The sequence below is a fragment of the Gorilla gorilla genome, chromosome 20 (genome assembly GCF_029281585.2).
Source record: "Gorilla gorilla gorilla isolate KB3781 chromosome 20, NHGRI_mGorGor1-v2.1_pri, whole genome shotgun sequence".
NCBI lineage: Eukaryota > Metazoa > Chordata > Mammalia > Primates > Hominidae > Gorilla > Gorilla gorilla.
This window is the reverse complement of record NC_073244.2, coordinates 20,122,361-20,134,598: the sequence shown is the minus strand read 5'-3', so window position 1 is coordinate 20,134,598 and position 12,238 is coordinate 20,122,361. Positions and strand designations below refer to the sequence as shown.

The 12,238-nt window shown below is 56.8% G+C and overlaps 2 protein-coding genes across 4 annotated transcripts; both read left to right on the top strand.

The window, feature by feature from the left end:
- The first annotated feature begins 192 nt into the window (after positions 1–192).
- SAMD1 (sterile alpha motif domain containing 1) lies at positions 193–3,288 on the top strand. Its single transcript, XM_055371958.2, has 5 exons — positions 193–1,569; positions 1,992–2,286; positions 2,378–2,474; positions 2,572–2,683; positions 2,779–3,288. The coding sequence occupies exons 1-5, from the start codon at positions 619–621 to the stop codon at positions 2,935–2,937; spliced, it is 1,614 nt and encodes a 537-aa protein (XP_055227933.1). The 5' UTR covers positions 193–618; the 3' UTR covers positions 2,938–3,288.
- Positions 3,289–5,144: 1,856 nt separating this feature from the next.
- C20H19orf67 (chromosome 20 C19orf67 homolog) lies at positions 5,145–9,810 on the top strand. 3 transcript variants are annotated; one of them, XM_055371957.2, is made up of 6 exons: positions 5,145–6,066; positions 7,476–7,620; positions 7,749–7,816; positions 7,932–8,117; positions 8,754–8,888; positions 9,348–9,810. In XM_055371957.2, exons 1-6 carry the CDS (start codon positions 5,732–5,734, stop codon positions 9,520–9,522), a joined length of 1,044 nt encoding a protein of 347 aa, XP_055227932.1. In that variant the 5' UTR covers positions 5,145–5,731; the 3' UTR covers positions 9,523–9,810. The 3 variants fall into 3 exon arrangements, with proteins under 3 accessions (XP_055227932.1, XP_055227931.1, XP_004060203.1); XM_055371956.2 differs by having other exon boundaries at positions 7,479–7,620; positions 7,749–7,849; positions 9,348–9,807; XM_004060155.5 differs by having other exon boundaries at positions 5,146–6,066; positions 7,749–7,849; positions 9,348–9,804.
- The last annotated feature ends 2,428 nt before the right edge of the window (positions 9,811–12,238 follow it).

Sequence of the window (12,238 nt, the reverse complement as noted above, 5' to 3'; positions counted from 1 at the left end):
GCCCCCGCCCCGGCGCCAACTCCGCGGCGCCTCCTTAAAAAGCGCGCGGGAGTTGTAAGGGGGGGCCGGAGCGAGCCGGAGTGAGCGAGAGCGCAGGGTAAAGGGGGCGGGCGGGGGGCCCGGGCTCCACCTTAAAAGCGGGCGCGTGGGGGTGGGAGGGAGGAAGGCGGGCGGCGGGGAGGAGGGAGGGAGGGAAGGAAGGGGGGCCGGAGTGTCCCGGGCGCAGGGCGCGCGTGCGGCGGCGGCGGCGGCGGGGAGGGGCCGGCCGCGCCGCGCTCCCCTCCTCCCCCTCGCATCCCCGGCCCCGCGCGCGCCCAGCAGAAGCGGGTCTGTGTGTGCGTGCGTGCGAGTGAGTGAGTGTGTGCATATTTTTTTCTCTCTTTTCTTTCTCTCTCACTGTTTTTTCCTCTCTCTCTCTCTCTCTCGCTCCCTCTCTCTCTTTTTTTTTTTTTTTTTTGCAAAGAAACAGCAGCGCCGCCGCCGCTCCGCCGAGGCGCTGCGCCCCCCGGGGGGGGAGGCGGAGGAGGCGGGCAGCGGCGGAGGGAGGGGAGCCGGGGAGGGGGGCGCCGCGCTGGGAGGGAGGCAGCGCGCACGGTGCAGCCGGGCCGGGCGGGAGGCATGGCGGGGCCCCCGGCCCTACCCCCGCCGGAGACGGCGGCGGCCGCCACCACGGCGGCCGCTGCCTCGTCGTCCGCCGCTTCCCCGCACTACCAAGAGTGGATCCTGGACACCATCGACTCGCTGCGCTCGCGCAAGGCGCGGCCGGACCTGGAGCGCATCTGCCGGATGGTGCGGCGGCGGCACGGCCCGGAGCCGGAGCGCACGCGCGCCGAGCTCGAGAAACTGATCCAGCAGCGCGCCGTGCTCCGGGTCAGCTACAAGGGGAGCATCTCGTACCGCAACGCGGCGCGCGTCCAGCCGCCCAGGCGCGGAGCCACCCCGCCGGCCCCGCCGCGCGCCCCCCGCGGGGCCCCCGCCGCCGCCGCCGCGCCGCCGCCCACGCCCGCCCCGCCGCCACCGCCCGCGCCCGTCGCCGCCGCCGCCCCGGCCCGGGCGCCCCGCGCGGCCGCCGCCGCCGCCGCCACAGCGCCCCCCTCGCCTGGCCCCGCGCAACCGGGCCCCCGCGCGCAGCGGGCCGCGCCCCTGGCCGCGCCGCCGCCCGCGCCAGCCGCTCCCCCGGCGGTGGCGCCCCCGGCCGGCCCGCGCCGCGCCCCCCCGCCCGCCGTCGCCGCCCGGGAGCCGCCGCTGCCGCCGCCGCCACAGCCGCCGGCGCCGCCACAGCAGCAGCAGCCGCCGCCGCCGCAGCCACAGCCGCCGCCGGAGGGGGGCGCGGTGCGGGCCGGCGGCGCGGCGCGGCCCGTGAGCCTGCGGGAAGTCGTGCGCTACCTCGGGGGCAGCGGCGGCGCCGGCGGTCGCCTAACCCGCGGCCGCGTGCAGGGGCTGCTGGAGGAGGAGGCGGCGGCGCGAGGCCGTCTGGAGCGCACCCGTCTCGGAGCGCTTGCGCTGCCCCGCGGGGACAGGCCCGGACGGGCGCCGCCGGCCGCCAGCGCCCGCCCGTCTCGCAGCAAGGTGAGCGCGCCGGGGAGCGGGGGCGCCGCGCGGTGGGCAGGTGCGGGCGAAGTTGGTGGCGGGGGCGCGAGTCCCGGGAGGAACTGGGTGGCGGGTGGCTGGGGCTTTGCGCGCGTTTCCTGCGGGCTCGGTGCGTGGTGACCTTGGCAAGTGATTGACTCTCCCGGAGCCTCAGTTTCCTCCGCTGTAAACGCGGCTTAATAACAGTAGCGACCCCTTGGGGTTGTTCAGCGAGTTTAGTAAGATTTGGTTGTCGAGGGCTTTAGTTAACACAGAGCCTGGCACGGAGTGAATGCGTAAAAGTTAGTCCGTATTGTTCTTAAAGGTTGAATCGGTCCCTCCTCCCCACCGCCCGGACGCCACAGTCAGGGTCTGGGATTAGAACAGCTACTAATCTTGCATGCTTCTCTCCTCGGCTCCAGAGAGGTGGAGAAGAGCGAGTGCTTGAGAAAGAAGAGGAAGATGATGATGATGAAGATGAAGATGATGAAGATGATGTGTCAGAGGGCTCTGAAGTGCCCGAGAGTGACCGTCCTGCAGGTGCCCAGCACCACCAGCTTAACGGCGAGCGGGGACCTCAGAGTGCCAAGGAGAGGGTCAAGGAGTGGACCCCCTGCGGACCGCACCAGGGCCAGGATGAAGGGCGGGGGCCAGCCCCGGGCAGCGGCACCCGCCAGGTGTTCTCCATGGCAGCCATGAACAAGGAGGGGGGAACAGGTAAGGATCTCTCTGGGTGGGGAAAAGTGCTAGGTGGAGAGGAACTCAGCCCGAAGACAAAGCCAAAGGCAGGTGTTTTTTTCCTTCCCAGCTTCTGTTGCCACCGGGCCAGACTCCCCGTCCCCCGTGCCTTTGCCCCCAGGTAAACCAGCACTACCTGGGGCCGACGGGACCCCCTTTGGCTGTCCGTAAGTTGGGGTATTGGAGACATGGGGGTGCTGCTCAGGTATGTGGTACAGCCAGAGAGACATTCGTGTTCACTGGTGTCTGTCTGTTTTGATGCAGTCCCGGGCGCAAAGAGAAGCCATCTGATCCCGTGGAGTGGACCGTGATGGATGTCGTCGAATATTTTACTGAGGCTGGATTCCCGGAGCAGGCGACAGCTTTCCAAGAGCAGGTGAGTTTCCAGCCCAGGACTACACACTGACAGACACAGAGGGCCTCCCTGGGATGTGCCCTGATCCCGGCTCTCTCTATTCCTGTCCCACCCAGGAAATTGATGGCAAATCTTTGCTGCTCATGCAGCGCACAGATGTGCTCACCGGCCTGTCCATCCGCCTCGGGCCAGCCCTGAAAATCTACGAGCACCACATCAAGGTGCTTCAGCAAGGCCACTTTGAGGATGATGATCCCGATGGCTTCTTAGGCTGAGCGCCCAGCCTCACCCCTGCCCCAGCCCATTCCGGCCCCCATCTCACCCAACATCCCCCAGAGTCCAGGAGCTGGACGGGGACACCCTCAGCCCTCATAACAGATTCCAGGGAGAGGGCACCCTCTTGTCCTTATCTTTGCCCCTTGTGTCTGTCTCACACACATCTGCCCCCTCAGCACGTCGGTGTGGGGAGGGGATTGCTCCTTAAACCCCAGGTGGCTGACCCTCCCCACCCAGTCCAGGACATTTTAGGAAAAAAAAAAAATGAAATGTGGGGGGCTTCTCATCTCCCCAAGATCCTCTTCCGTTCAGCCAGATGTTTCCTGTATAAATGTTTGGATCTGCCTGTTTATTTTGGTGGGTGGTCTTTCCTCCCTCCCCTACCACCCATGCCCCCCTTCTCAGTCTGCCCCTGGCCTCCAGCCCCTAGGGGACTAGCTGGGTTGGGGTTCCTCGGGCCTTTCCTCTCCTCCCTCTTTTCTTTCTGTTGATTGTCGCTCCAGCTGGCTGTATTGCTTTTTAATATTGCACCGAAGGTTTTTTAAATAAAATTTTAAAAAAAGGAAAAGGGAAAAAAAAGCCATGGAGTCCATTTTATGAATGGGGCGGGGAGAGGGCACTAAAGAGCCTCCTAAGAGAGCCTCAGGTTAGGACAGAATTGTTTGGGGAGGGAGAAAAACAGAAACAATGAATTATAGCTGCCTCACAGCCACGTATAACAATAATTGCTCCAGGAAGGTGGGAATATTTGCTTTTTTTTTTTCTGTAGTCTCACCGTGTCCATGTCCAGAACAGAGCTAGGCACACAGCAGGTGCTCAATTTTTGTTTTTCTTTTAGACAGGTTTCATTCTTTCACCCAGGCTGGAGTGCAGTGGTGCTATCATAGCTCATTGTAGCCTCAAACTCCTGGGCTGAAGTGATCCTCCCACCTCAGCCTCCTGAGTAGCTGGGACTACAGGTGCACTCTGCCATGCCGGGCTAACTTTTAAAATTTTTTGTCCGGGCACAGTGGCTCATGCCTGTAATCCCAGTACTTTGGGAGGCCGAGGTGGGTGGATCACGAAGTCAGGAGTTCAAGATCAGCCTGGCCAAGATGATGAAACCCTGTCTCTACTAAAAATATAAAAAAAAATTAGCTGGGCGTGGTGGTGGGTGCCTGTAATCCTAGCTACTCAGGAGGCTGAGGCAGAGGATTGCTTACACCTGGGAGGCGGAGGGTGCAGTGAGCCAAGATCGTGCCACTGCACTCCAGCCTGGGTGACACAGCGAGACTCTGTCTCAAAAAAAAAAATTTTTTTTTTTTTTGTGGAGATGAGGGTATGCACTTTGTTGGCCAGGTTGGCCTCGAACTCCCAGTCAAGCAATTCTCCTGCCTGGGATTACAAGCGTGAGCCACCATGCCTGGCCTCAAATATTGTTGAATGGCTAGCAGTTAAGTCCTTGGGTTTATAAGCATTTTCTCAACTATCCTCCCAAGTCCCCATAAGACAAAAAACTCATAAAATCCCACCTTACAGAAGAGGCAGCTGGCCCGGCACAGAGATGCTGTCTGCCCAGGGTCACACAGGGTGGCATCTGACTCCTGTCTGAGTTCTTCACTCAGAGTCTTTAAATATAATTAGCGTATTTGACATAATGTACATTAAAAACTAAACCTGTCAGCCTTTGTCTACTGCAAATAATCCACTACAAATATTGGGGGCAGGGATCTGTTCTAGGACTATAGTAGGGTCTCCAGACCTCATGGTCCTCTTCATTAAAACAACAGAAAATTCCTTCTGGGCCATCAGATGAGATCATGAGATAGATTTCCAAGTGAAGATTTTGTTTGTTTCAAGACAGAGTCTTGCTCTGTCACCCAGGCTAGAGTGTACTGGTGCAATCATAACTGTGGTGACAGCTTCGAACTCTTGGGTACAAGTGATTCTCATGCCTCAGACAACACCCGACTAACATTTTGTTTTTTGTATAGACAAGGTCTTGTTATGTGGCTTAGGCTGGTCTTGAACTCCTGGCCTCAAGCAGTCCTCCCGCTTCAGCCTCCTAAAGTGTCAGGATTACAGACATGAGCCGCCAAGTCCAGCCTGAAGATTTTTTAAAATTATTGTTAGTAGTCGTCGTCAGAGTTACATCCAAAGTCCCTACTAAGTTCTAAGTAGTCCCTACTAAGTTCTAAGGCAGTTTCTCAACTCATTAGAGTTGTTTTTTGTTTTTAAAGAAAAAAAGAGGCTGGGCACTTTAGGAGACCGAGACGGGAGGATCGCTTGAGTCCAGGAGTTTGAGACCAACATGGGCCCCCATCTCTAAAAATTTTAAATTAAAAAAATGTTTTAACAACAAAAAGCGTTCTGGGAGTGAGGGGCTGGGGCCTGGGCGGCCTCATTCCATATACCTGTGCCGGGTTGAGGGGTTGGAGACACGTTTACAGACCCCTCCACGCTAGGAATCCACCTCGAGAGATAAAGGTCCCGGCCCTAGCCACACCCCCAGGACACGGCCAGAGGCCACCTCCCTAGGCGGGTCCCTCCCCACCGCCAGGTTCCTGGAGCGCGTGCGGCGCGTGTGCAGGGGTAAGGGGCCGCGGGCGCGCGGACTGGAGCGGCGCGCCCCTCCCGCGTGTTGAAATTCAAAAGAGGCGAACGGCCCCCGGCGCGGCGGCGCGGCGGCGCGGCTCCGGTGGAGAAGTCAAGGCAGGGGCCAGTCGGAGGCTCCCGGGGCGGGGTCGAACCCGCGGCCAACCTGAGCAGCAGCGGAAGCTTAAAGAGCTCAGGTTCCCGCCCCCTGGCCCTACCATGGCTACAGAGCAGTGGTTCGATGGGTCGCTCCCCCTGGACCCTGGAGAAACACCGCCTCCAGACGCCTTGGAACCCGGGACGCCGCCCTGCGGAGACCCCTCCTGGTCGACGCCCCCTGGCAGGCCTGGGAACCCACCTGAGCCGGATCCTGAAGATGCCGAGGGGCAGTTGGCTGAGGCCCCGGCCTCCACGCCTTCCCCCAAACCTCTGGTCCCCCGGCCTGGGCCAGCACCTCCCCGCCTATCCCTGGACACTTTGTTCAGCCCCATCACCCAACAGCTGCGCTACCTACTGAAGAAGGCAGATGATTTCCAGAGCTACTTGCTCTACAGGTGATGCTGGACAGGGTCCCAGGTCCCCATGGGTAAGGAGACTTGGAGGGGAGGCGACAGGATGGGTGAGACACACCAGGGTCGCAAAATTACAAGCGCTAGGAGCCAGAGGGAGACAGTGGAAGAAGCTAGCATGTTAGAATCCAGTTTAAGAGAATGAGGAAGACTGTAGAATTGCGGGTAGGGGATGGCTGCTATTACTGTCCTGGCAGTGTGGGCCTGGGGTTGTCAAGTCTCTAGGACTTTTTCTCACAGTTTTTAAGTGCTGTCTTACATTTTGAGCCCTGCGCTGGCTAAACAAGACCCACCTGAGCCAAACTTGGCCTGCAGGACATCAGTTTGAGACTCCAAAGGATAATGTGATTCCCAGACCAGGTTTCCCTGTGACTCTCAATTTCAGTGTCCATTGGAATTTCCTAGGAGGCTGGGTTGGGTTTTGTTTGTTTGTTTTTGAGATGGAGTCTCACTCTGTCGCCCAGGCTGGAGTGCAGTGGTGCAATCTCAGCTCACTGCAACCTCCGCCTCCCGGATTGAAGCAATTCTCTGCCTCAGCCTCCCGAGTAGCTGGGATTACAGGCGCCCACCAACATGTGTTGCCCGGCTAATTTTTTTCTTTTTTTAGTAGAGACAGAGTTTCACCATCTTGGCCAGACTGGTCTTGAGCTCCTGACCTCATGATCCACCCGCCTTGGCCTCCCAAAGTGCTGGGATTACAGACGTGAGCCACCGCGCCTACCCGAGGCTCGGTTTTTTTTTGTTTTGTAGTTATGTGTTTTTTTGAAATGGAGTCTTGCTCTGTCACCTAGGCTGGAGTGCAGTGGGGCGAACTCAGCTCACTGCAACCTCCGCCTCCCAGGTTCGAGGGATTCTCATGAGGCTGGTTTTTTTTTTTTTAATGAGACAGGGTCTCGCTCTGTCACCCAAGCTGGAGTGCAGTGGGGCAGTCATAGCTCACTGCACCCTCGAACTCCTGGTCTCAAGCAATCTTCCCACCTCCACCTCCTGAGTAACTGGGACTACAGGTGCCACCATGCCCAGCTAATTATTTTTGTGTAGAGATGGGTTCTTGCTATGTTGCCTAGGCTTGTCTGGAACTCCTGGTCTCAAGCAATCCTCCAGCCTCAGCCTCCCAAAACTCTAGGATTGCAGGCGTGAGCCACTGCGCCCAGACCCTGCAGGAAGCTCTGGGTCCTAAGTGTTGTGAGACTCAGGTGTCAGCACTTTAACAAGTGTTCCAAATGGGTTTGATGCAGGTAAACCAGAAAGATGTTCAGAAAAGACCTGAAACTGGGGGCTTTTCTAACGGGTCAAAGCCAGGGATACAGGTTGGGGTTGAGTAGAATGGGGAAAACTGCGGGGTGGGGAGGGGTTGTGAGGGATTCCAGGCAAAGGCCCCCTTCTTCCTTCAGCAGAGACCAAGTACAGAAGGAGCAGCTGGCCAAGGCCATGCCCACCTTCTTACAGATGTGTGAGCCCTACTTCCTGTACCTGGAGGCAGCCGCGAGAAGCATACCCCCCATCTATGGACCCCTGCAGGAGCTGGTCCGAAAGGGGGTGTGTGGAGGTTTCTTAGACCCCACGCCCCTTTCTTCTCGCAGCTCTGAGCCTGTGGGGATGGTGGAGGGGGGAGGCCCACTCCTCTCAGGCCAGCTGATCTCACTGTACCCCCCTCTTGTATGCAGCTGTTAGAGATCTCCCAACAGCTGACCCTGCGCCTGGAACAGCTGGTCCTCATGTACGCTTCCTTTGGGTTCGTGGACCTGGAGGAGATGAACCCCCTTAGGTAAAATGGTAGGAGACTCAGATGGGGGGATGAAGGAGTCCAAGGCCCAGCCTCACCCCTCCATTCTCTCATGTCTCGCCAGCATCTCCTGTTTCTTTTGCGGGAGGTTCTCCATCAGCCTGTCCCATGAGGTCTCCATCTTCAGATACTGTGCCCCAACCGCCTACACTGCCAGCCGCTTCCCCCGCTACCTCTATAAGAAGATGCGCTGGCACCTGGAAGCCACCCCAGAGGCCCCTGGTCGGGGACAAGATTCCCTTGTGGATTAGTAAGTCCTCTTACCCAAATCAAAGTCCTCCCCTTTCTATGATGAATGCCAGTATGACCCTCCAAACCGTCAACAGCAAAGTGAAAAGTGAGCCAGGGCCCGAGGCAGTGGCTCGCGCCTGTAATCCCAACACTTTGGGAGGCCGAGGCAGGGGGATCACTTGAGCCCAAGAGTTTGAGATCAGCCTGGGCAAGATGGCAAGACCCTGTCTCAACAACAAAGAAATTCGCCAGGCGTGATGGCTGGCACCTGTAGTCCCAGCTACTTGAGAGGCTTAGGCAGGAGGATCACTTGAGCCCAGGAATTCAAGGCTACGGTGAGCTGTGATTGTGCCACTGCACTCCACCCTGAGTGGAAGCAATAATCTGTCTCTTAAAAAAAAAAAAAAAAGTGAACCAGGAAACTAAAGGCTTTTGAAAGGCTACCTCTATTTTCTTAAAACCCACCCTCCCACCAAAATAAAAGTTCTCATCTTAAAAGTAGGCTGGCAGGGAGAAAAGGCCTTGGAGTCACATTCCTACCTGAGAACTTCAGGGCAACTTCTGATGAGTTCCCACCTCACCTCCAAAATTAAAGCCCTCAACAGAAGTAGCTAGGAAACTGATCACTTCTAATTACAGCTCCCTCCCCTCCTAGCTACTTTCTGTGCTATCGAGATACTTGGGAAGACACAGGCCAGAGTCCAGCCAATTCGTGCCCACAGATCCAGAAGCTGTGGTCCATCGGCCGATGGGTGCCCCTAGGACCAGCCGAGGACGACCTTTATTCATGGTAGGAGCTAGGGCAATAGCAACGTGGGCCTGGGAGCTGGAGGGGGAGGCAGAACCCCACCAAAGACAATCCACCTTCCCAAACACTTTGCTTCCCTTAGTAGTGATAGCATTTTATTGTGCCCTGAAAAGCACTTCATGCAGACCCCAGTAACAACCCATGGAGATCTATGCTATTGGCCCCATTTAACAAAGAAAACAGAGTGCTCAGAGAAGTTGTTACCTGCCCAAGGACACACAGCTAGCAGAGCGAATGGACAGGTCAGGACCAGTTGTTCAGCCTCTAGGAGCCATTACTAAGTCTCTGATCAACAAGGAAACAAGTTTCCCCCGGGGGTTTTTCCCACCCGCAGCTGAAACAAAGCCTCTTTCACCTGAGCCTCTCACTCAAAGGGAGGGACTCCCGAGGGGCAGGGGCACTCAAGTCCAGGCCTGTCTATCCCTGGCCCCCCCACCCCAGGATTTTGTGCCCGCAGCCGCTTGGGGACTACCAGCAGCTGCTGACCATCGGCTTCGAGGAGCCCACGCCCACGCTGGCCACCGACCTGCTGGTGCAGATCCTCACGGGCCAGGCAGGCCAGGCCCGGCCTCCGAGCGCAGCCGGGCCTGCGGGGTGGGCAGCGCAGGGGTCTTGAACCTGGGGAAGAGGGTAGGAGCTGGAACTTGACAGTTCCAAACTCCAGAAGAGGGGGCAGGGGAGGGGCTCACTCGTTCTCGCAGTGCAGCCCGGCCTCGCCTTCCAAAGGGCCAGGCCGAGCTGACCTGTCTGCACCGAGTCCGGCTTGGCCGTGGGGCCCCGAATGCGGACACGTCAGTTTTGTGTTAAATAAAAGAAAGAAAGAGGTCACAGGCTCCTCGTCCGCTGCGAATGCCGCGCCCCTCCCCCGGGGGGATTGGCCCACCCACTCGCGTGGCCTTCTGGGAAATGTAGTCTTTTGAAAGAAGCCTGAAATTCGCCAATAAGCTGACGAGAGTTTGGCGCATGCGCATAGGCGCACATGAAGCAAAAAGGGAAGTGGTGCCCGTCGACACCGGAACCCAGAAAACTGCAAGTTTAGGGTAGCGGGGAAATTCAACGTCCACTGGAGGAAGAGACTTAAGGCTACGCCCACTCCCATATTTTGACCCGGAAGTTATTTCTTTTAGCGTAAAAGACTACTTTTCCCGACGCGCCCCAGGAAAGTGCCCTCGATCAGTTTCCTAAGGGCCCGAGTTAGACTTTTTTTTTTCCTCTTCCAGCTTTTGGGACTTGGGGGCCGGACAGGTCGTCGTCTTTCTTGGGGTATCCGGGGTGCGGACAAGGTGGGAGAGCCTTACGGTATCCAAGCTTAGGATCTCTTAGCCTCTCTCTAATCTCGGACTGGAGAGGAGACCCTGGCTGAGAGAAATGAACTCACCTGCTCAAAGCTCCTGCGAGCAAGTGGCGGACCTTGGACCTGAACCGGGTACTTGTGATCGCAACCCGGTACTTGTGGCCCGTTGCAAGGGGAAGGGTGTCCTCCTGAGCCAGGTGTCACTCAGCTGCGGGTTATACCCCTTTAATCCAAGAGGGACCCTTTTGGTTCTCCTCCCCTCCCCTCCACCCACCCCCCGGCAGCATTTTCATAGAGGACACACCCAGAGCCCTGCCCTTATTTATGATTTTGAGCAAAGCACCTACCTTCCAGTCCCTGGCACATAGTATTAGCCTCCGTTTCTAGATGATAAAAAAGGACGTTAGAGGTGAAATGAATCAATATTGAATGCCAACACTAGTTTCGCTCTTGTCGCCCAGGCTGGAGTACAATGGCATGATCTCGGCTCACTGCAACCTCCGCTTCCCAGGCTCAAGTGATTTTCTTGCCTCAGCCTCCCGAGTAGCTGGGATTACAGGCTGATGCCACCAGGCCCAGCTAGTTTTTGTATTTCTAGTAGAGACGGGGTTTCGCCATATTGGCCAGGCTGGTCTCCAACTCCTGACCTCAGGTGATCCGCTCGCCTCTGCCTCCCAAAGTGCTGGGATTACAGGCGTGAGCCACCGCGCCCGGCCACTATTGCTCTTCCATGGGTATTTCTGGTGACAATTTCTGACTGCATCAAGGATGTTTTTTAGTCCACAGCTGTGGTCTGAATGACATCAAGGAAATCCTGATGCTCCCTGATACCGCTTTGAGGGAGTCCCTGTGAGTTTTCCTGTGGCTCTAAGATGTTTTTGGGGGGGAGGGAAGGGTCTTGCTCTGTCACCCAGGCTGGAGTGCAATGGCGCAATCCTGGAACCTCCAACTCCTGCAAACTCTAACTCCTGGGTTCAAGTGATCCTCCCACTTCAGCCTCCTAAGCAGCTGGGAGTACAGGCAGCGACGATGCCCCTATTTTATTATTATTATTATTATATTATTCTTGTAGAGAAGTGGGGGGGGTCTTCCTATATTGACCAGGCTGGTCTTGAACTCCTGGCTTAAGCTATCCTCCCGCTTCGGCCTCCCAAAGTGCTGGGATTACAGGCATGAGCCACCCTGCCCGGCCTTTAAGATTCTTTAGACTCGTGGGGTCCAATGGAAATATCAAGTGAGCTGCAAACGCAAATCATGTATGTAGTTTCAAATTTTCTAGTAACCACATAAAAAAATTAAGAGGTTAGGGCCAGGCGCCGTGGCTCATGCCTATAATCCCAGCACTTTGGGAAGCTGAGGCAGGTGGATCACGAGGTCAGGAGATCGAGACCATCCTGGCTAACACGGTGAAACCCCGTCTCTACTAAAAATACAAAAAATTAGCCGGGCGTGGTGGCGGGCGCCTGTAGTCCCAGCCATTCGGGAGGCTGAGGCAGGAGAATGGCATGAACCCGGGAGGTGGAGCTTGCAGTGAGCCGAGATCGCACCACTGCATTCCAGCCTGGGTGACACAGCGAGACTCTGTCTCAAAAAAAAATAAAAAATAAAAAATTAAGAGGTTAGATTCATTTTCGTGATAGTTTATTTAACCTGTTATACCCAAAATATTATTTCAATGTATAATCCATGTAAAAAAATTATTGAGGTATTTTCCTTTTTTGTACTGTCTTAGAAATCTTGGCCGGACATGGTGGCTCATGCCCATAATCCCAGCACTTTGAGAGGCCGAGACAGGTGGGTCACTTGAGGTCACGAGTTCAAGACCAGCCTGGCCAACGTGGCAAAACCCTGTCTCTACTAAAAATGCAAAAAAAACAAAAAAAAAAGGTGGGTGTGGTGGTGGGCGCCTGTGATCCCAGCTACTCAAGAGGCTGAGCCAGGAGACTCGCTTAAATCTGGGAGATGGAGGTTGCAGTGAGCTGAGATCGCACCACTACACTCCAGCCTGGGCGACAGAGCGAGACTCCATCTGAAAAAA

What these genes read in the sequence shown, in the direction of transcription:
- SAMD1 (XM_055371958.2), top strand. Translation starts at nt 619, where the DNA reads ATGGCGGGGCCCCCGGCCCTACCCCCGCCGGAGACGGCGGCGGCCGCC. An exon ending in CCCGCCCGTCTCGCAGCAAG is followed by an intron (nt 1,570 to 1,991) that starts GTGAGCGCGCCG and finishes CCTCGGCTCCAG; the next exon opens with AGAGGTGGAGAAGAGCGAGT. An exon ending in CGACAGCTTTCCAAGAGCAG is followed by an intron (nt 2,684 to 2,778) that starts GTGAGTTTCCAG and finishes TGTCCCACCCAG; the next exon opens with GAAATTGATGGCAAATCTTT.
- C20H19orf67 (XM_004060155.5), top strand. Translation starts at nt 5,732, where the DNA reads ATGGCTACAGAGCAGTGGTTCGATGGGTCGCTCCCCCTGGACCCTGGA. An exon ending in AGGAGCTGGTCCGAAAGGGG is followed by an intron (nt 7,621 to 7,748) that starts GTGTGTGGAGGT and finishes TCTTGTATGCAG; the next exon opens with CTGTTAGAGATCTCCCAACA. An exon ending in CAAGATTCCCTTGTGGATTA is followed by an intron (nt 8,118 to 8,753) that starts GTAAGTCCTCTT and finishes CTCCCCTCCTAG; the next exon opens with CTACTTTCTGTGCTATCGAG.